Genomic DNA, 23,123 nt, shown 5'->3' with positions numbered 1-23,123 from the left:
TTCCCAGAAAGGAAAGTCAAATATTTGGCCAAAGTTAGCAGATTCCATTTTCCTTTCTCATTTAAAAAGAATTCCCTTCACCAATTCTGTGAATCTTCAATCTTTCAAGGGTCACTGTAAATGGCTTAGCAATCACATTCATCACTTACTTCAATATCCAAGGTTGTAGTTCATTTGGGCCAAGTGTTTTGAATTCATCAAGAACAATTAACTGTTCTTTTCCTTCTTTTAGCTTATCTTCAGTATTTACTGAATTTTTAACATTTCTATGCCTTTTCTTGTCCAAAGGTCAACCTTCTTGGCAGAGAAAACAGAAGCAAAATAATAATTTGGCAGCTCTACTTTCTCTTTGTCATGGGTCATCATCCTATCCTCCCCAAATAATACTCCTCTCCTTTCTTTGATATTGCTCTTTTCCCTATTTTAAAAACAAAACAAAAAACAAAACTTTTTTATTATCTTTAACTTTCATGATCCAATTCTTTCTGAACCTTAGCACTTCTGACACCAAGTGTCTCCTTTTCTATCATAAACTCTCAGAAGGAATTGTTACTTCCCCTCACCTAGACTCTTATCATTTCCACTCCAGCAATCAGTTCCTCCCTATTGGTGAGCATCAGTTCCAGAACAGAATTCATCCTTGTTGGTTCTTTAACTTTTTGAAAGATGATATATTGAAGGAAAGTTATTTAAGGTGAATTTCTCTGAACCTCAATTTCTTCAACTATAAAATGAGAGAGAGGACTAGAGAACATTAAAGGTTCCTTTTTCTCTAAATCTGTAGCCCTATGAGTTTTAGAAAACGTTATTGCGTCTTTGCTTTTTGCAGAGAAATAGCTTCAGAGTGTAACTTAATAATTGAGGTTTCCCATCACTACTATATCATGCCTCTATCCCAGATTTATGATGTATTGATTTCCCAGAGTTATCATGTAGTTCCACTTTCTATCTAGGTGCTCAGTAGCATACTTATTTGTCCATCCTTCCATTGATCTTTACCCAAATGACCTCTGCCTTGCTTTTCCCCTTTGATTTCCTGCATTTTTCACATACTGTTGTTGTTTTTGTTGTTTAGTCATTTTTCAGTCATGTCCAACTCTGTGACCCTATATAGGGTGTTCTTGGCAAAGATATTTTGAGTGGTTTACCATTTTCTTCCTTAGCTCATTTTGCAAATGAAGAAACTGAAGCAAACAGGGTTAAATGACTTGCCTAGGGTCACATAGCCAGTAAGTGTCTGAGGCCAAATTTGAACTCAGAACAAGGAGTGAGTCTCCCTTACTCCAGGCCTGGAGCTCTACCCACTGCACCTCTTAACTGGCCTTCCCATAAGTGTACCTTCCTTATATGAGGTCCCCTACATCCAGGCCACTTTTATTATTCTGTTTCTTTTGAGGACAATATATCCATCCAAAGGCACATTCTGGTCATGGCTTTCTCCTTTCTTAGTCAAACTTATAAAGTCAAATTTGCCACTTTATATTAGGACTTCTAAATCATCTTGCTTTTTTGCTAAAATTTCTATATTTATGCACAGACATTTGAGCTCATGAGTTTTACTCCTGGTTCTATTCTTGGATTCTGTCTCCTATGAGTTTCTTGGTATCTGAAAAACTGTTCTTCTTTGTATGTCATAGCTTCTCTTTATGGTGAGTGTGTGCGTGTGCATGTGTGTGTGCGTGTGCGTGTGCGTGTGTGTGTGTGTGCAGACAATTCTCCCGCTTCCCTCTCACTTTTAATTTAAAGCTTCTTTGATGAAACTTGTGAGATATCAGGCAATTCTATATGTTCCTACCAGCCTCCGTTAGGTATACTCTATCCTTGCTAAGAGTCTATCATTCCCATATTTTAAGCCATGGTTCAGATATCCAAATCTTATTCTTGGATTCCATTTTCTTAACTAGCTACTGTAGTGCAAATAGGGTCAACTGAACTTCCTCAAGATTCTAAACCCTTATCAACTGTCAGAAATTCTGCAGCAAGGCTTTGCAGGGTTGACATGCACCCTATTTGCACTACACTACTCATCTGCCAAATAAACTTTTCTGTACATATATATTATACTCTCTTCTTGCCTTCCATGTAATGAGAATATCCCTGATGTCCTCCTAGGCGTGGGTTTGAAGACTACTGACAGAGCTAGAGACAAGAATCAGATTGTACTTGGTGGGTTTTAGGAGAGCTTCTTCTCCCTCTTGACTAAAGGTAGCCAGGAAGGAAGGAAGAGTATCACCTAGAGAGCATTTGGCACCCTCTCTTCCTCGGCCTTCAAGAGTCGGAATAACCTGCATCCTGGCTCCCTATTAATATCGTCGCCTCAACACTTGTATTTCTTTCCTTTGGATCCAGTCCGGCTGCCTTTACAGCAGATCTTTGCAAGGGCCTCTGCACAGGGGGCAGATCTTGAAATTAAGAGTTTCAGTTGCCCATGAGGCAAATAAGAGGGCACTAACAATGGTAGGGAGAAGGCATCCGACTTCTTTACTATTTAAACTCTTCAGGCAGAGCAGCCATTTATAGCTAATGAAGAGTATCATTCACAAATCACGTAAGTGAGCGGCGCTCCATAAAAATGCTCTTAGTGGGAGATCGGGGCATTTGTGGGATCGTCCGACTATCAAACCAGCACTTAGAGTTGTTCTTGTGGTTAGTCTCCCATCGTCTGTCATTGTCTAAAAATACTACTTCTGGCTCGAGAGGAAACGAAGGAAACCACCCACCGGCCATCATCGAGCAACGATGGAAAAACCCCCTGAGCCGTCTCACACAGACGGAGAAGACTTGCTGGGTCTGAAATCACTTTGGTTTATTGTTATGTTCTCTCCAAGTCCTGGAATTTTTCTCTGGATGGCCTGAACTTCTTCAAAGGATAGAAACTGTGATGGTTGTGAGCAACTTGACTGCCAACAAAATACGCATTGCTTTCCTTTTGATGCTCTCGCAAATAGCATTATAAAGAGAAAAGCGGGGCAGCTGGGGAGCACAGAGAGTAGAGCGCTAGGTCCAGGATCGGGGTTCCAATCTGCCCTCAGACACTTCCTAGCCATGTGGCCCTGGGCAGGTCCCTCAGCCCCAGCCATCTGGCTCTTGCCTCCCTTCTATCCTAGAGTGGATACTAAGACAGAAGGTAAGAGTTTTTTTTAAAAAGGAAAAAGAAAAAAAACTGAGGGCAGATTTCCAAGGGGTGCTTCCAGCACCCAGAAAGAGGGAAGGCAGGCTTCCTCCCATGGAACCAAGCACTCTGTCCAGAAGGCCCGCCAGCCTGGCAAGGGCTCTGTGCTCCTTTTCATAGGCGTGTTACCATGACAACATTCAGCCCTGGGGCCTGCCTCCCCTTTGTAGTATTTGGCATCCCCACAAGGCTCCTGAAGTGGGAGTTTTCAGAAGGCCCCATTCTGTGCTTCTCTTTTTCCCCTAAGGATGACATAAGAGGTCAGAATAAGTCAATGAGATGCAACATAGGCCTCGATGATCTACCATCTACCAAGTGATACAAAGCCCAGATCTGAGGACAGACATCCATAACCTAAATGTTTATTTAAAAAACCCTCATCTTCCACCTCAGAATCAATACTGTGTATTGGCTCCAAGGCACAAGAGTGGCAAGGGCTAGGCAATGGGGGTCAAGTGACTTGCCCAGGGTCACACAGTTAGGAAGTGTCTGAGGCCAAATTTGAACCTAGGACCTTCCGTCTCTAGGCCTAACTCTCCATCCACTGAGCCACCCAGCTGCCCCCCAAAAAAAGAAAACATGTCAGCCCTTTGCATTTAAGTTTGGAGTCAATTATGTGGGAAACAAGATGTCAGGCTGTCTTCCTAGTCTTCTTGGTTTCATTCTGTGCCATCCTGAGGCCATCTTCTGTTTATGTTACAGAGCTGGGAATTTGGGATTCCACTGTGCCGGGAGCTGGCCTGTCAGTATGAAAGTCTCTACGATTACCAAAGCCTAAGTTGGATCCGGGTAAGTGGACAATGGATGTCTCCCCCACAGACCATGGGCACAGGTCCTGGAGAAGAAGCCCAGGCCTAGGCAGCTTCACGTCCTAGGCAACCTCCAGGCCTAGGCAGCTCCCATGCCTAGGCAGCTTCACGTCCTAGGCAGCTCCCAGGCCTAGGCAGCTCCCATGCCTAGGCAGCTTCACGTCCTAGGCAGCTCCCAGGCCTAGGCAGCTCCCAGGCCTAGGCAGCTTCACGTCCTAGGCAGCTCCCAGGCCTAGGCAGCTTCACGTCCTAGGCAGCTCCCAGGCCTAGGCAGCTTCACTTCCTAGGCAGCCTCCAGGCCTAGGCAGCTTCACGTCAGAACTGCTGGTGCTTTTCCAGGCCAAGCCAAAGCTCTTTTATGAAGCATTTTCTAGATAAGTCGCCTCATGTGGAGGCTCTGGGAGATGCAGCAGCGAGAAGAGATAAGACTCTCAGCATTAAGAGAAATGAGAGCCGGCAGCGTAAGGCAATGTGCCAGTGAAATCCAAATTACAATACAGACTCCAAGTCCAGGAAGACCTCAGACTGGAGAAAAGTGCCTAGGCAGGAGGGAGCTGGAATGGCTTCCTATGGAAACGGACCCTTCAGCATACTTTCTTCAAGTGGCCGTTCTCAGAGAAAGACATTGGAGAAGCCATACATTATCATGGAAAGAGATGACATTGGAGTTGGTATCAAAGAAAATAAGTTCTAAATCCTGCTTTAGGTCAGGGAGTAATCTATTGTTGTTATCATTTATAAATAGAAATAAGTGAGACAGTTTTATATATAATAGATCTTTTTGTCAAATGATGCCTTCTTTAGTGGGGAAAAGGGGAGGGGATTAACTAAGTATTTCAATGTAACAAACAATTCGATAAATACCGTTTTTAAAAGAGAGAGACAGAGAGAATATGAGTAATTTCCCATGGATTTAGAGGACTGTGATAGAGAAATTGTTTTTTAATTGTTAGCAAAGTCTTGGGCCCTGGTGTCCCATTCAATTATTGGCAGATCCCAGGCATTATCTTCAGCATACCCAAAGAACTGTTTCCCACCCTCTCAGCTGAGTTTTCTTTCACTCGGGCATCCCAAACATGGGTTGAGACACAGTTTACTTGTTTCTTATGCTAGAGTTCTACGTCAGTGACTCATTGGGATAGGGGGCAACCCTGGGTTCCTGGAGTCTCTGCTAATGGCATGCAGGCTTTGGAAGGTCAGAGTCGACCAATCAGGAAAGTCTCCAGTTTGGGACATGGCAAAGGACTCTAAGTCTGTTGTAGACCCCCAGATTGACTGTAGGGTGATGAATTTTTTGGCCAAAACAGCTCTTGAAGTCAGTTTACTAGGGAGCCTGAGAGATTACAATCTGTATTAATGAACAAACAACAAAACTGCATCTCTCTGAAGCTGGAGGAGCTGATTCATTTCTTCAAAGGGGCTACTGAATGTAGACCAGCAGAAGCCAAGACTAGAACCAGAGCAGTTCACAAGTCTGTCTGCTTTTCAAGACTGACATCTCCAAATAGGGCAGGACTTTCATTCCTTTCTACAAGGGAAATTCCAGGGTCTGGATTTAGTTTAAACAATGACTTTGTATTTTGTCAAGAAAACCTGAAGAATTGGATGATGATGAAGGAATCAGGACTTTGACTTGGGTTGTCCTCCAGTCACAACTGGGGTTTGTTTTCCTGGGTCTGAAATTAGGTCAGTTGACATTGGATCAACTCTCCCACTTCTGTATTGAACAAAAATATTAGCCTCAGACACTTCCTAGCTGTGTGACCCTGGGCAAGTCACTTAACCCCCATTGCCTAGCCCTGTAACAAATAAAAAAATTTAATATAGAAGGATACATATAAAAGATATTAGGGCTTAAAAATTTTTTTAAATATTACAAATCACTATGCACAAATCAACTTTTTAAGACTAAAATGTCTTCCCCCCAAAACTAGAAATAAGTTATATATCAGGTGTGCTGGCAACTGAACCATTCTTATCCCAGCTGTCAGCAACGATAGCCAAAGGAAGTTCAGGGACTTCAAATGGTCACCGAGGAGTCGAGGTATGTCAGAGGTCGGGAAAAAAAGCGAGGAAGGTAGTGATTCCTAGTCACTACTGGCCTGAGTGAAAGCTGCAGCAGGATAGGGATTTATATATTACAAGAGTTGAATCAAAATCTGGATTTTTGAGTAGAAAGTCACTTCAAACGATGTCACTGCCAACTAATTTCTGGACTGAGCTGTGAGCAGTCCAGTGACCAGGCAGGATAGCAATGACTTCATCTAAGATTATGGTTAACCCATATTCGATTGCCTAATGCCAAGTCCTCAAAGAGAAAAGCACTTGTGTAAAAGTACTAAAGAAATGTGAACTATTATTACACGTGGCCTGTGGCTGATATGCTTCCTTCCAAAAAATACCACAGATTTTATGCTGTAAAAACCAGTTGTACACAAAGACTTGGAAGCTGACTGTTAAGCACATTTAGCTCATTAATTTTTTCATTCACAGAAAATGGAAGCCACCTACTATGATAACATCATGGAGCAGCAACGTCTGGAGCCTGAATTCTTCAGAGTTGGTTTCTATGGAAGGAAGTTCCCTTTCTTCCTCCGGGTGAGTAAACACAGAGTCTCATTAGAACTTAAAGTGTTTCTCACTAATTTTATCAAAACACAGATTTTGTTAAGTCTTGTTCTCTATTTGTTGCTTCTTCTACTAAAATCTGCCAGGATGCTCTGGTTTCTCTTCAGATCATATAAATCTTTCGCCTTTTACTAAAATCTACCAGGCAATTACTTAAAGGCATCAGGATGTCAGAGAGGCATTTGGGGCCATCCCCACTGGACTGGCTGCTCAAACATTTTGCACTTTTTGGTTGCTATGAGGAATATACAAAGGTTGTTATGTTCCCAAATTGGCCAAAACCTAGGAGGCAAATTTTTAATCAAAAAGCAAGTACCTGGGAATAATCTCATATCTAGACTTGGCAAACCTTCCATATCTCAGTCATTTGCCTAGGATCACCAGAAATGTATGTTTCTTAGACACTGCCAATGTGAGAATACTATACAACCCACCACAAAGACACAGTTCCTGCCCTCTGGACCTTCAGGGACAAGAAGTCACAATTTAAAAAAAAAAAAATAGAACCAGCCCTATTAGGAGCCAGAGTGCGCTGAGCTGGTAGGTTTCAGTTTGGATTATATTTTTTGGCTGGCCTTGTTTTCTTTACTTTCTCTTAGCTAGAATATGAGAGAACCTAACTAATGACAGGGTTGATGGGACAGCCCATCTTTCCCTATTTAGCACCATATCTGAATAGAGATTTGTGTACAGAGGCTTTGTTCTTGTTGTTTTTTTTAATATTTAATTATTTAATTTTATTTTTTACCAATTTATATCTAAATTTAATGTTTCTATTTTTTGGACACAGTGGTCTCCAAAGTGGAGGATGTACAAGATAGTCTGATGGGATATTGAAAGATTATATTCTAATGACAAATTATATTTATTTTACCTTGAAAACAAGTTAAACTTTACTAATATTTAATATCAGTTTTTACATTGGCACTCTCGCTTGGCTATATGTCCAATGATCATGTAAGTTATGCGAGGTCTCCTAATGTAAGAACTCTACCATGGAAGGATTGGTAGTCTTATTCTAGCCTGATTAACTGGTAGCATCTTGCAGTGAGATGCCCCTCATTATGTGCCTGGCTAAATAGATTTATGGATTAGATTATCTAGTTTTAGCTAAATCAACTTTCATAAAATGGACACGTGAAATATTCCTGCAAAGAAGTCACTAAGAATGCATGCATAAGAAATTAGCATTGCTCTATTGCAAAAATGAATAATATGGAAATAGGTAACATAACATTTGTATAACCCAATAGAATGGCTTGTTGACTCTTGGAGGGAGGAGCAAAGAGGAGACGGAAAGAAAATGAATCATGTTAACATGGAAAAATATTTCTAAAATTTTAATTTACAAAAAAAAAGGAAATAGCACAGTTGACCCAGCCTACCTGCCACTGACTCAGCAGTCACAGCGGAAGTACAACAGTGACCATTTAATCAGATCTAACTAGAAGTCAACCAAAGAACTTTGAAATCATCAATATTATTTGAAATATGAATTTACAGCCACCATTGAAATTGATAAACTTCATTCTTAGTATTTGCCTTGAAATATTAACTTCTGATGGTAACAAGCCATCAAAATTAGCAGCATTTAAAAACTAAGCTTTTATTGCCACAAAATATATAAATGTATCACCTATAAAGTTTTTGATATAGGAATTTAAATCTAGAGTTTGAAGATCATTGAGGCCATCTAATCCAAGGCCCTTCTTTTAAAGACAATACTGAGGGTTAGTGAGGTTAAATGGCTCAGTCATTATTCAAGGCAGAATTTGAGCCCAGAACCTCCTGACTCCCAGCCCAGTGCTCTTGCCCCTCTCTAACTGAGCTACTTTTAAAAGAGAGCTGCTGAATAGGTTTTTTTTTAATTTTACAATTAATTTTAAAATTCGGAAACAACATTTTCTAACCTGTTTAAAAAATATTACAGATGAAAAGGTTCCATGTTTTGTTAAAAAGACAAAAATGCAATATCTTTCAATTAGTTTCTAAGAACAACTGATTTACACCAGGGAAAATGGAAGTTCAGTAGCCAAATTTCAGCAAAAGTCTTTATATAATATATAATGGAGGGAGGGGAGAAAAAAAGTATGATGCCATAGCACAGAAAATGGAACATTTCTTCCATTGGCATTTACATAGCTTTGTAACATAGTGGGGTTTGGTTTTGGTTTTTTTAGCTATTAAAAAATCAAGTATCAAAATAAAATTTTGTATTGTTACTAAATAAACTTTCAAATATTGTTTGTTCATTTTAATAACTATTTTGCAGATCCTTTGTAATATACTTAGTTGTAGTACATATATAATGTATAAATAAGTAAACACATATTAGAGATTCATGCTCAAAAATATATTATTGATAAAAGTGCATAATCAGAAATGTGCTGGTAAATATTTAACAGACTCTAGAAAAGAGGAAAAAATTTTAAGTTTAAACTGCATTATTACCACTTTTTTAAGTCTAGATAATCAACAAAACAATAAATTAAGTCCTGGTTTGTAGTGAATGCTGTTTTCTGATGTGTAAACTCTCACACTGAAAATTTAACATTGCCGTTTAGAACTGGCTCCCACTTCCCTCTGTGAGGGACCAAATAAGTTTGAAGAGCAGCAGTCCAGGAGACAGCCCGGTTCTTCTCAGACAAGGGAGACAGTAGGAACAGGTTCTTAATGGCCCCTGCTTTATAGTCACATCGGCATCAGAGTTATACTGAATCACAGAGCTAGTTCTACTGACCTCAAGTTCAGGCTCTCCTCTTTCAGATCAAGCATTCTGTCCAGAATGGGGAAACTCCCCAAGACTGAGAGATTCCGTTGGGAATCTTATCCCACCTGGAAATTTGTATATTTGGTTTGCATTTCAAGGGGGATTGTTTTTGTCAGTGAGCAAAAAAATGTGAAGCTGGTCTTTTGTAAGCGAGAATTATTACGCCATTTCCGATAGACTGTGCAACACACCCATTTCTTGGGTGGCTAACTAGCAGGAAAGTTAGTATGACTATTGGTGTTCCTGACAGTGACAGCCAGCCCATCATACCCAACTGAAATTCCCAGTAATGATCTAATTATATTCCACAGCAGTGATTCTAATAGCAAAGCAGGCAGGAATTAATAGAGTAACCTCCTCAGGAGAACTTAACTTCCCCCTTTCATTCTAATGACCATCATGCATAAAAAATTTCTGAAATGGTCTCTTTAGCTAGAAGCATCAGACTAGATCATGTGACATCAGTGGTGATGTAGACCAGTGAAAAGGAAGATCTAGTGAAGATGCACTTCAAACAAGAAGCTGATCCAGAAATTCCAATGCAATGGATTCTAGTCCCTTACCTCGGCTTTCATCGTGATTTTAGGGGTTTGACACACAAACACAAATGTACTTAATTGGGATAATATATCCCAATAGCTAGGTGACTCAGTGGATACAGAGCCAGGTCTGGAAACAGGAGGTCCTGGGTTCAACTGTGGCCTCAAGACACGTCCTAGCCATATAATCCTGGACAAGCCACTTTACCTCCACTGCCTAGCCTTTACTGGTTGGTAGCAATTCTGAGGCAAAAGTTAAGGGTTTGATTTTTTACGTGCTTAATTACTACTTATTTCTCAAGGGTTCACACCTTAACTTTTGTTCCAGAAGCCAAATTTTATCCAGAAATTTCAGTCTGTTGGTCAATATTAGTCTCTGATGTCATTCATTTCTGACCACCCTCAAAAAATCACAGCCCTGTCTGGTTTCCACACTCCCCAGACTCACATACATGTGACAAATCCTTTTTTCAGGGCTTGTTTAGTTTTGTGCAGTGCAGACCCCAGGGCGGAATCTGGGTTATGTTGATCTGTAAGCCATTCTCAATGAATTATTTTTTTTAGATAAGGATATGCAGATCTGATTTGAGAGAATCTATACATAATGAAGAAGCTTCAAAGAGAAATAGCAAATGATGTCGGGCAATTTGGGCTCCAACTAGACATTCTCTAAACTGTGTGAAAACTAGGGGTTTTATACATCACATACATATCTCCTTGGCCTCATCACACACTATATCTTCCATTTCACTGGCTTCTAAAATTGATGTTACAGCGTAGGAAATATGTCACACTGAGAATATACTTTCTGCATTCGGAATCTGCAGTGAAAACAGCAGCACTTGCTCAGATTTGTCTGCCTCTGAGGCATTGGTGCACTCTAGGCTGTGGAGGTGTGACTGATGGTTCCAAGGTCAGAAAACATATCCTTCTGCTTCTCATACATTATCCACGGAGCCTAGGTTGGTGCATCACCATCACCATCACCAGGAACAGACAAAGCCCATGTTTTAGCTCCATCAGCTTAGTTTCTACAAACTATCTGCCTCCTTTATCCTGGTAAAGACAAATTGTCTGTTAATCTAGAAACAGAGGAAAGCTATCTTTCCCTTTAAGGAAGGTGGGGAGGAAATTACTGGTTATCTTATCTAGAGTCATTAAAGAGTACCTCCTAAGGAGTTATAATACATGTGATGTGAATGACTGTGAAAGGATCGACTCTTTCCAGATACTGTAGTTTCCAGTTCCAGAATGGGTCAGAGAAGCAGCCTGTTTATCAATCAAAAGCCTTACAAAATTTACTGTTCTCATGTTCCAGTGATAAATTGAGGCTGCCTTTTCCCCTGACCTCATCATTTTCCCCTTCTTTCTTAGTCCATTCTGACCATTTTAGTCATCTAGGTCATCCTTTTACATGTCCTTCCTTTTCTCTGAATGAAAATGACAAATGTTTGGAAATCCCATGTACTGACAAGGTTAAGAGCATCAAAAGGGAACATCTCTTAAATGGCTGGCTTAGGAAATGTTTTCTTCTGTAAAACATTTGCAAGATCCTAGATTAATATCTGATTGGTCCCTGCCTTAGCAAGATCTCTCCCATCTTGGGTAGGTCCTGGGAGGGAGTGGCATACTAAGAGACTGTTAAGATATTTCACCACATTTTAAGGAAAAATACTGACAATTCAAAGCACAGCCAGAGTAAGGCAGCAAAGGAATAGGCTAGATATCATGCCATACATGGATGGCTTGAAGGAATATGGGAGTGTATAGCCTAAAGAAAAGGAAGTTCTTAATATCCTCCCTAAAGGGTAAAATAGTTTTTGAAAACTTTTCATATAGAAAAGAAATTAGGGGCAGCTAGATAGCATAGAGAATAGAGTGCTATGCCTGGAGTCAAGAGGACTAGAGTTTAAATCTGGCCTCAGACACTTCCAAGCTGTGTGACCCTGGACAAGTCACTTAACCCTGTTTGCTTAGCCCTTGCTGCTCTTCTATCTTAGAATAGATCGACACTAATACAGACGAGAGAGAGAGAGAGAGAGAGAGAGAGAGAGAGAGAGAGAGAGAGAGAGAGAGAGAGAGAGAGAGAGAGAGAGATTGAAATTAGATTCCTTTTGCTTGGATCCAGAAGTCAGATCTAAGAATAATAAATAGACAGTAGAGATATAACTTCTTAGCTGTGTGGCCTTGGGCAAATCACTTAACTCTCATTTCCTAGCACTTTCTGCTCTTCTGCCTTGAAAGCAATTCACAGTATTGATTTTAAGACAGAAGGCAAAGATTTTTTTAAAAAGAAGTTAGAGATATAGATTTCTGCTCCATATAAGTAAAAATGTCCAAAAGTAGATTAGTCTTCCAAAGCAGATAATAGATTCCCCATTGTTGGAGATCTTCGAGTGAAGTCTAAGATGACCACTTGTCAGGGATGTTGTCAAAATGGATTTCTGTATAAGTCAAGTTGAACTGAATTGATCCCTCAGCTCCCATCCAGCTCAGAGATTCTGTGATTCTCTAATTGGTGTGGCATGGACTTGAAGGCATATTCATTGGCTCCAAAGAGATCCTTACTTAACCATTCTCCTATGACCCTAAGTGCCACAAGGAGAAAAAGGTCTCTACATTGTTACTACATCTTCTAAAATGAAAAAAATGAAATCTAGCCTACAAATCAGGACCACTTGGTAGGACCCAATGCCAAAAGAAGCATTGATTGAAACAGTGATGGTTTGTTCATTGAGTCATTCATTTGTTAAATACCCTATGTTCTATGCCCAGCACTGAGGGGAAAAGAGAGATGGAAAAAGCATAGTAATGTCTTCAAAAAATTTACAGCATGCTAGATGAAATAAAACAAAAAAAACACTATCATAAAAAGCAAATTGTAATAAGTATAGAGAAGAGGTCCAAAATGCTGGGAAATGTGGGATGGGACGGGGCAATGTAGGGATAGCTCAGAAGAAGAGATCACTTCCTGATAGGATATCAAGAAAAGCATCATGGAAAAGATGGTATATGGATTGAGCCTTGGCTGATGGGTGTAACTTCAGCAGGCAGAGCTAGGGAGAAGAACATCCCAGACACAGAGAACAACATAAATAAAAGCACGGAGGCAGGAAGGAATGGTATGATGTGGTGGCTGTCCTTTGTACTTGAAAAGGACCAAAACAGCATCACTGGGAAAGCTGGGTAGCTCAGTGGATTGAGAGTCTGGCCTAGAGACAGGAGGTCCTAGGTTCAAATCCGGCCTTGGACACTTCCCAGTTGTGTGACTCTGGGCAAGTCACTTGACCCCCATTGCCCACCCTTACCACTCTTCCACCTAGGAGCCAATACTCAGAAGTTAAGGGTTTAAAAAAATAGCATCACTATGTCAGCATCAATGTGCAGTGTTTCAGCTGTGACTGACGAGACCAACATGAACTCGGAATACTCTACCACAAGTCAGACACAAACAGCCCATATGAACATTTGAGATGGAGATGTCTCTGAATTTGTGCATCTCGTTTTTCTCTTGAGCTACTGCAATTCTGCTTTTCTCAGAGAGCACAGCTCCTTCTTGATTCGTGCATGCCATGCTGGAAAGTCCTGTGCCAGTGTCTCCCATGTCTCACAATCAGCACCAACATTCTTTAGAGAAACTTTGAGGGAGTGTCTTTGTATCACTGCTTCTGACCTCTGTGGATGCACTTGCCTTCTGTGAGTTCTCCACAAAATAGTCTTTTTGGCCAATGTGTTTGGCATTCTAACAGTATGGCCAGTCAATCAGTTGCATTCTCTGCCATTGAGTTTGAATCCTTGGCAGTTCAACTCAAGAAAGGACCTTATCTTGCCAGATGACCTTCAGAACCTTACTAAGATAATTCAAATGGAAGTGATTCAATTTTCTAGCATAGAATATGTTCAGGAAGTGGCAATTGGCTCATTTGGGGCTGAAGTGTATTTGTATGTGTGTGATGGGCAGCACAGTTCAGTGAAAGAACCACCAGATTTATAGTCAGACAATCCAGGTTCAAACCTCACATCTATCACTATCTTTGTGACCTTCTGCAAGCCACACAATTTCTGTAGACTTGTTTCTTCATCTCTAAAGCGATGGCATTGAACTAGATGATCCCTTGGATTCCTTTTAACTCTAGATCTGTGAGGTTTAGTGTGGGAATTGTATGAGATACTGATTCATTTATAAAAGAGTTCTCTGCCAATGAAAGGTTTCAGGATGAAAGGCAACATTTCAGGGAAACAAAAAGACTTATTCCTGTATGTTGCTGTTTTTTCCTAGAATAAGGAATATGTCTGTCGGGGCCATGACTACGAAAGGCTAGAAGCTTTTCAACAGAGGATGCTGAGCGAGTTCCCTCAAGCGATTGCCATGCAGCACCCCAACCACCCAGATGACTCCATCTTGCAATGTGATGCCCAATGTATCCTTGAAACCTAAGGGAGTAAAATATTACTATTAATTCCTGGAGGACCAGGGCGTAATAGTTCTTTCTATATGCTATCCAGTTTGGGTGATCTTAAACAAGTTTTTAAACAGGGCAGCCATATTATTGAGCTTCCCATTCAACACAATTATGATCCCAAGCTGAAGAGAGCTAGTAATACCTTAGCATTCAGTAGCTGCTCTATATCAGAGGAAATGGATGATCATTGGCCTGCCTGGGGCAAAGAAACTTGGCCCGTGCTACTTGGCTTTTACCTTTATGACTGACCAGTCACCCATTTCAGGCACACTGAGTGTTCATCAGTTATCCACCCAGTTGGCCAGGAAAGAGCACTTTGCAGTGTGGGTCATGTATCCAAGCAGCACATTCTCCTCCCACTCCTGTTTCTGATGATTTTGTTACCATCTTTTTCAAGGCAGATTGGTAGTGGTGGGGTTCTGTCCCTATGGTGAAAATTTTCGGTATGAATGAACATGCAGCAGACACAGTAACACTGCTTAGCAGCCTCTGTGGAGAGAGCCAGATGGCAGCTGATAAAATTGTGGCAGGTTTTTTCCAGAGAAGGGAGGGCAAGTGGCCTCCCATCTGGTATTTTACCAGCAAGGACTCAAAACTGTATTTTGCTTTAAGGTTGCTTGCCAGTAAAAACAGTTTACCAACAATTGAAAAGAAGGCCTACTCTCTGTTTCCCCTCCTCCATTTTGGATGTATCTACACTCTCTCCATTTTTATTCTTCCTTCTTAAAATAACCTGGAAAGTATGGCACCTTTATTAACTTGGGTGGGCTGAGTGGTCACTAGATACATGACACTAAGCCCAATACATCGTATCAAGGTCCCCAAGAACATAAGAGCTTTGTACAGAGGTCTTTGGTTCTTACCACCCTTGAGATTTTTCTGCACATAGTTATGGACCCAGATGCCCTTTTGAGGGAGAGACAGTAGAGAGCAAGTGAAACACACATTTGCCTTCATACCTTGTCACAAAAAGAAGCAGCCTAAGCTAAATAAACCTAAAGCTTTCTTCTTTAATGGACACAGCCAAAGTTGGCCTCTGGAAAGTCTACATTTCCTTTAACTTTGCCCTTCTCAGATTTGCAGATCTATGCAGTGACACCAATTCCAGATTATGTGGATGTCCTTCAGATGGATCGTGTACCTGATCGAATCAAAAGCTTTTATCGTGTCAACAATGTTAAGAAGTTCCGGTATGACAGACCTTTCCATAAAGGTCCAAAGGACAAGGACAATGAATTCAAGGTAGGAGGGGTCAGGAACATCTTCAGAAGTTTGAAGGATATATTCAGTAGATCATTGGGATCAATCCCCAGGTTTTCAAGAAGTTGGGAGTCCTCAGATTCCTTGAGAAAAGGCTATTAACAGCATGGGAAATTCATTTTGATTGAGAATAGGGTGTACTCCGTCTGCCTCACTGCTGCTGTCCTTCCTATGTCTTCTGCAGAGTCTGTGGATTGAGCGTACTACCCTAACCTTGACTCACAGTTTACCTGGAATTTCTCGATGGTTTGAAGTGGAGAGAAGAGAGCTGGTAAATGGCATGTTGCTTGTGTCTGGGCCTTAGTAGGTGATGTAGTTTCATCTGAAGCATTAGCAAGCTGCTTCTAACTTGTTGAAACACATGGTTTGGTTTTGTACTAAACAAACACAATTCAGGGATAAGACACTGGGAAACATGTAAAGGTACAAATTCATATATGTAAACCAAACCAGTGACAGTGAATGGATGTGTTTGCACAGGTAAAATTTTCATAAAGAAATTACTTAACTTGCAAGTTCCTACAAATTAAAAGGGAAAAGTGGTTAATATCTGAGGATGCTGAAGTTATAATATTCCAAAAATAATTCTAGAGTTGAGGCTTAAATGCATGACTGCTGATAAGTTTTGCCAAATATTACCACTAGAAAGGCAAAGATGACCATCTAATTTGCTCCTCAGTACCAAAAGACCTAAATAACACATGACTTTTCCTCTGGAGGCAGTTAAAGAAATTCTTCCTTTAATTCAGAAAACTTCTGAATAATTAGAGCTTTCAAAAGTTGGAATAGACTACCCTGAGAGATAGTGAAGTAGCCACATTAAGTCTTCAAGAACAAGAAAAATGGTCACTATTCGAGGCTTTTAGAAAGAGAAAATTCTTGCACTGGACAGGACGTTGGTATAGATAACTTCTAAAGTTCCTTGTGATGCTGGTTTGGGGTCTATAAAATGTCAATAGGATGAAGCCATGTTCTTTGTGCTTTGTAGGTTGAAGTGAGCCCTTTGGAAAATGCAATCCAGGTTGTTGAGAACAAAAACCAGGAGCTTCGGACACTGATCAGCCAGTATCAACACAAACAAATGCATGGCAATATTAACCTGCTCAGCATGTGCCTGAATGGAGTCATAGATGCTGCTGTTAATGGTGGCATTGCTCGGTACCAGGAGGTAAGCGGTCCATAGGCATTCATGCTCCCCAGTGCTCTTGTGCATGATAGTGGTAAATTATCCCAGAGGCATCAAATCCAGACAGACTCAAGAAAGAAGTAAAAAGATATTTTTTATAACATCACACTAGTGATCCAGCTTAGATCAGGCTCTATCTAGTTAGTCTTTTTTTTCTAGATTTATTTGTTTGTTTGTTACATTAAAATTCCCAGGTAACTCCTTCCCTCCATGTCCTCCCCCCCATTTAGAGAATGTATTGTTTGACAGATATGTGTGTATATAAAACTATGCCTTACTTATTTCTAAGTTATTTTTCTGGAGATAGATACGCACAAGTCATTCTTCAAACAATATTTCTGTTGCTGCAAATAATGTTCTCTTGGTTCTGCTCATTTCACTCTTTACAATTTCATGTAGATCTTCCCATTTTTTAAATTAACCTGCTTGTCATTTCTTATGACACAGTAGTATTCCATGACAATCATATGCCACAACTTGTTTAGCCATTACTCAAATGATGGGCATCCTCTGTTTCCAGTTCTTTGCCACCACAAAGAAAGCTGCTGTAAATCTTTTAGAAGACAGGTTCTTTTCCTTTCTCCCTGATTACCTTAGGAAATAAACCTGTTTACTATTATTTATTAATATTATTTTATATTTATCATAAACCTAATAGTGGTACTGCTGGGTCAAAAGGTAGTTTTTCTATTAATCAGTAATCAACAATCATTTATTAGGTTTCTCCTATGATTTAGGTATTGAATATAGATCCTAGATGTTGAATATAGATAAGAATGAAATAGTTCCTACCCTCAAAGAGCTTACATTCTATTGAAAGAAGCAAAGTATATGCAGAAGTTGTTGTTCAATCATTTCAATGGTGTCCTACTAGATTCTTCTTAACCCCATTTAGGGTTTTCTTGGCAAATATACTGGAGTGGTTTATCATTTCCTTCTCAGCTCATTTTACAGATCAGGAAACTGAGGCAAACAGGATTAAATAACTTGTCCAGGATCACACAGCTAGTAATGTCTTTAGCTGGATATAAACTCAGGTTTTCCTGACTCCAAGTCCTGCACTCTATCTACCGAGCCACCTAGCTACCCCTGTATGCATATAAATATGTATAAAATCAAATCAAAGTAAATGCATCATAATTTCAGAAGTGGGGATCAGGAAAGGCCTTACTCACTGAGGTACAACCACTGAGATAATATCTTTGCTAACTATCCAATTCAACAGTTATTCAACAATTCAACAAAACAAATGGCTTTAATTGAGTCACTTCTTGGCTAATTATTTCTTTAGGACTGGCCTTTGCCAGATTGTCAAAGATCACTGGTTCTGCAGAGCTGCCCAGCAAGGCTTTGAACCCTAAATGCTGACCTCCCCCCACATATCTGCCTCTCCTTCTTGGTTTGCTGTGGCCTGCAGAGCAGGGCATAGGAAAGGCCTTTCATTCCTCAAAGTAGATTATTTCATTTTTTTCCACTCCTCTTTGACAGCTTGGCAATCCATTTAGTCATGGAAGACTGTTCTATGGCCTCCAAGAGGCACACAGGAACCGAAGCCAGCACAGGAGTAGCCTGTTGGCCTGTTTGTGTGGGAGGCCAGCGTCTGGTTTCCAGGCTTTGCTATCCCTTCCAAAGGCCAGCAGGGCCTGTCATAAAATGCCTAGTGCTATTAAACAGTGATCACTCAGACTGACAGAGGAGCAGCATGGATGGAAGAGCCCTTCCATTCCTTCTTGGCCAAGAATCTAGAAGTAACCCCACCATGTGTGGGAGGCTTCCGCAGGGAGAAGAAGCCTCAGAGCTTAGAGCTCCTAAGCCAAAAAGGGAAATCACTTCAGGCTAGGACTCTCGGAGAAATGTTTCTGTCAAGTAGCTCAACTGTCTTTCCAATTGTGCTTTCTGGCAAAGGTTGACTGGAGAGTAACTACTACTCTGTGTTTCCCTAGAGGCTCTAATGCAAGATTGGCGATTGGAGTGTCCTTTATGGACTTAATGTTTCCAGAAACCTTGCCAGTTGGAACTCTTTAACCCAAAAGGGAGTGGGGCTTAGGGGGAGGTGGGACAGGATTCTCCCTGTTGGGTATTGTCACTGACTCCTTTTGTCTCTCACTCCTCCTGCAGGCTTTCTTTGATAAAGATTATATTACTAAGCACCCAGGGGATGCAGAGAAAATCACACAACTGAAGGAACTCATGCAGGAACAGGTACCTCTCAGTATTCCACCAGAAAAGAAGATGAGTATCCAGCTAGTTACATTAGGACAAAACTAATAATAATTATTATTATATTAATCTAACTGGAAAATTGAGATGTATGATCATTACATGCTTTGGGAGCATGGCTTCCCTTTTCAGCAGAATGGTCCACTGATTTTTTTTTTCGTCTTGTTTGAAATAGGTCCATGTCCTTGGAGTGGGGCTAGCAGTTCATGAGAAATTTGTACATCCAGAAATGCGCCCTCTACATAAGAAGCTAATTGATCAGTTCCAGATGATGCGGGCTAGTCTCTATCACGTAAGCAAATTCCTTCATTCAGTTGTCTTGAGAAGTTTAATTGTATGGTCAAAATCAGTCCCATCAAATTCAAAGAAAAAAAATAATTAAAAACTCTTCTCCTCATGAATACTAATCCTAGATGGATATGTAATCAGAAAATGAAGCCAAGGGGAAAATGGAAAGAAAGAAAAATAAGTGGCTGACAGTTATCAATGACTTTTTTTTTGCCTTTGCAAAAATGGGTACCTCATTCCTAGCTGGGTGGCCCTGGAGAAGTCACCCACCAAACAGACCAAGTTTGCTATCTAAGGGCCAGCCTAGAGAGTATAGAGTATAGATAGACTCATTAGTTTAGTCTTGGCAGCCCTTGAAACAAAGGGCCTGGGTCCTGTGCATCTTTCTTTTATTCTTCTAGTGATGATGAATGAGTGCTGCAAAAGGGAGGAAAGAGTGCTGATAATCACCATTTTCAGACGATCTAGAAACATGAGTTTCATTGTTGGAACTCTCAGTATGAGGTCCAATGACCAATGAATCAAGTTTCTATTGGAGGAATTTAACCCTATTAATATTGGCATTCTCACAATAAATTAAATCAAAAGATGTAAGGAAAATGCAGTTAAATGAAACGGAAGGCTCCCAGGTTCTCCTTAGAGAGGACTTAAAAGGAGTTGGTAGAGTTGTTTTCATCATGTAATCCAAAGGAAAACTGTTAACTAGAAACATCATTTCATAGAAGACTTACTCATTTCATTTTGCAGTGCCTGTGATGATTGCAAGCAAAAACGCCACCAGGATAAATTCCATCCTATAAAATCTAAGGTCCTAGAACAACATCAGAACCTTGGTCCCTTTTTACAAGCTCTGCCCATAGGCCCTACATGCCCCACACACACCCACACACACACCCACACTATTATTTCTAGCTGCCAGGTATCCATTTCTACATGCAGAGGAGGTCAAGTGGCTGAGCAGATATTATCCTAGAAGCCTGCTTCAAGTAAATTCTCATTCCCAACCTCACCTGAATGTGGATGGAGAGCAAACAAAGAAGGACACCCAAAGAAATAAGTATCTGAAACTCATTGCCAAGAAGAAACAAAATAGGTAATTAGATTAAATTCAATTCAGCAAATATTTATTATATACTCTTATCTTCTAGTCTTTTGCATAGTTGGGTTGGCCTCTATTTGCTTCTTTTCACATTCGAATGTGTGGGAAAAACATGTCAAATGATCATTAAAGGCAGCCAAGTAGATAGGATTGAATCTCAGTCTGGAGCTCCTAGTAACTGAAGCCTCAGTATAGCAAAGAGGTATAACAAGCAATTTTCCATAGCAGTCAGCCTAAAACAGCTAACGGAAAAAGACAGACTGAACACTTGACCTCAGAAATTAAAAAGGGTAAGGAGAATTTTAGAAAGACCTTCAAAGAGCTGTGGCAAGCTTGTGTTTCTGCCAGTACCAAGTAACGTCCATCTCTGCAGAAAGGAAAGGTTGGTCTCTGTCCTGGAAGAAAAGATGAAAGACATAAATAAATGCATTTCTTTTCAATAGTTGATGAGATAAAATGAGATATTCCTTAAAAGGATGAGAGGAGAAAGTTTTAAGGAAATGGAAAGAAAAGGATGGGAAGAATTAGAGGAAAATCAATATTGTTGTTGTTGAGCTAGCAGGGGTCCTTAAGATCATCTAGTCCAGCCCCTTCATCTTACAGATTAGGTAACTAAGGCCAAGAAAGATTTAGTAACGTGGCCATGGTCACAAATATAGTAAATAACAATATAATAATTCAAACCCAAATCCTCTGAACTCCAAATCAAATGCTTTTCCACTATGCTGCCTGTGTTAAGAGGTTTAAAGATACCCAAAGAAAGAAGGGAGGGAAGACCACTGAATATTTTGGAGTAAAGTAATAAAAATGCAGCTCTTCCAATAGAGGGGAAAAAACATTCCAGCTCAGAAGGAAATCAGCTTTTTGTGTTCCAAAGAATCATGGCATGAATGCACAGGGGCTGTCAAATGAGTTGGAGGAAGAAGAGGCAAGACGTGGCAATTGGTGATTCCCTTCTTTTTCTTGTGACTCTTCACTCCCTGGATTACCTCCTTCTTAGCCTGCCCCCTCCATCTCTGCTTGTTACCCTGCTGACCCCAAAGTATTTCTAAACCATACTGTGTAACATACATTCAACACTCCTTTGTCCATTTCAATTCAGAATGAGGTTTATCTGCCTACTCCTACCACCTCTTCCTCCATATTTGTATACTTTTCTTCTTACACATTCCAGTTATGAGACAGAGCAAGCTCTAGCCCCTTCTGTCTCCATTCTGTGCCATTGTATTCCTTTTATCCTTCCTTCTTTTTCCTCATTTAAACCCCTGAGAACAGAATTAATCTATCCCTAAATCCTTTGTTTTCCTTATTTAACTCACTTATTATCCTTTGAAGATATTAAGACTCTGAAGGCACATTTATTTCTTCTCCCCCTATTAGATTCACTACATATGATCAGTACATCTGTCACAGAGCCCCTTCCAATTAATTGTTCAAGTAAATTTACCTTTCTAGGTCTCTCTTGACTCTCATGTTTGTTTTCTAAAATTCTTAATTGGCTTTGGTATCTTAATCAAAAATGTCTTATATTTCATAGAAGATCTACTTTTTTCCCTGTAAGATTATACTCAGCTTTGGTTATAAAATAATCTTTTTTGTCTTATGGGATATTGTAGCATTTGAAGAGCTCCTCTAATTTATAGCAGAAGCTGCTAGGACTTCTGTGACCTTAACTGTGGTTCTTTGATATCCAAACTGCTTCTTTCTAGAGCTTGCAGTATTTTTTCTTTGGCATGAAATCTCTGGACTTAGGTTGTGACATTCCTATGAATTTCCCTTTGGACTTTCTTTTAGGAGATGATCTGCATTCTTTTTGGCTTTACTTTTTCCTTCTGGTTATATTAGGGCTGGGCAGTTTCCAATTATAATTCCATAAAACATAGTATTCTGACTTTTTTTAACATTGTAGTTTTCAAGAAATCCAATGATTCCTAAATTTTCTCCTTTTTTCCAGGTCATTTTTTCACATCAGATATCTTATATTTTCTTCTTTTAAAAAAATCATTTTAGGGGCAGCTGGGTAGCTCAGTGGATTGAGAGTCAGACCTAGAGACGGGAGGTCCTAGGTTCAAATCCAGCCTCAACACTTCCCCGCTGGGTGACCCTGGGCAAATCGCTTGACCCCCATTGCCCACCCTTACCACTCTTCCACCTAGGAGCCAATACACAGAAGTTAAGGGTTTAAAAATGTAAAAAAAAAATCATTTTATTCTACTATTCCTTGCTGTCTAGTCACAGCGTCAGTGATTTCTATTTGGTCTATCCTAGTTTTCAAGGAATCTCTTAGTTGGGTAACGGGTAAGGTTATCCATAACTTCAGTAAAGTTTATCACTTTCTCTTTGAAGCCATTTACTTTCTTTCCAATTCATTCCTCCAGAGCTTTTTTTTTTTAATTTCTTTTTTTTTTTTTTAAACCCTTGTACTTCGGTGTATTGGCTCCTAGGTGGAAGATTGGTAAGGGTGGGCAATGGGGGTCAAGTGACTTGCCCAGGGTCACATAGCTGGGAAGTGGCTGAGGCCGGGTTTGAACCTAGGACCTCCTGTCTCTAGGCCTGACTCTCACACCACTGAGCTACTCAGCTGCCCCCTCCTCCAGAGCTTTTATTTCAGTTTTTCTTTCTTCATTTCTTCTAGGCATTCATGCAGAAAGTCTATTTTTTCCTTTGAGTCTGAAATTATCATAGAGAT

General features: G+C 40.2%; 1 protein-coding gene across 1 annotated transcript in view; it reads left to right on the top strand.

Moving 5' to 3' along the window:
- The window catches only part of DOCK3 (dedicator of cytokinesis 3), a 454,921-nt gene that overhangs the window by 404,157 nt on the left and 27,641 nt on the right, over positions 1–23,123 (top strand). The window contains exons 35-42 of the mRNA XM_044676700.1: positions 3,875–3,961; positions 6,475–6,579; positions 14,198–14,339; positions 15,457–15,623; positions 15,826–15,912; positions 16,630–16,809; positions 18,946–19,029; positions 19,223–19,339. Coding sequence (XP_044532635.1) covers positions 3,875–3,961; positions 6,475–6,579; positions 14,198–14,339; positions 15,457–15,623; positions 15,826–15,912; positions 16,630–16,809; positions 18,946–19,029; positions 19,223–19,339 — 969 coding nt within the window. The remainder of the gene's footprint in view (positions 1–3,874; positions 3,962–6,474; positions 6,580–14,197; positions 14,340–15,456; positions 15,624–15,825; positions 15,913–16,629; positions 16,810–18,945; positions 19,030–19,222; positions 19,340–23,123) is intronic.

This window comes from Gracilinanus agilis, chromosome 1, assembly GCF_016433145.1.
Source record: "Gracilinanus agilis isolate LMUSP501 chromosome 1, AgileGrace, whole genome shotgun sequence".
Classification (NCBI taxonomy): domain Eukaryota; kingdom Metazoa; phylum Chordata; class Mammalia; order Didelphimorphia; family Didelphidae; genus Gracilinanus; species Gracilinanus agilis.
The sequence above is the reverse complement of the archived record's forward strand: the minus strand, read 5'-3'. Positions and strand labels throughout refer to the sequence as shown.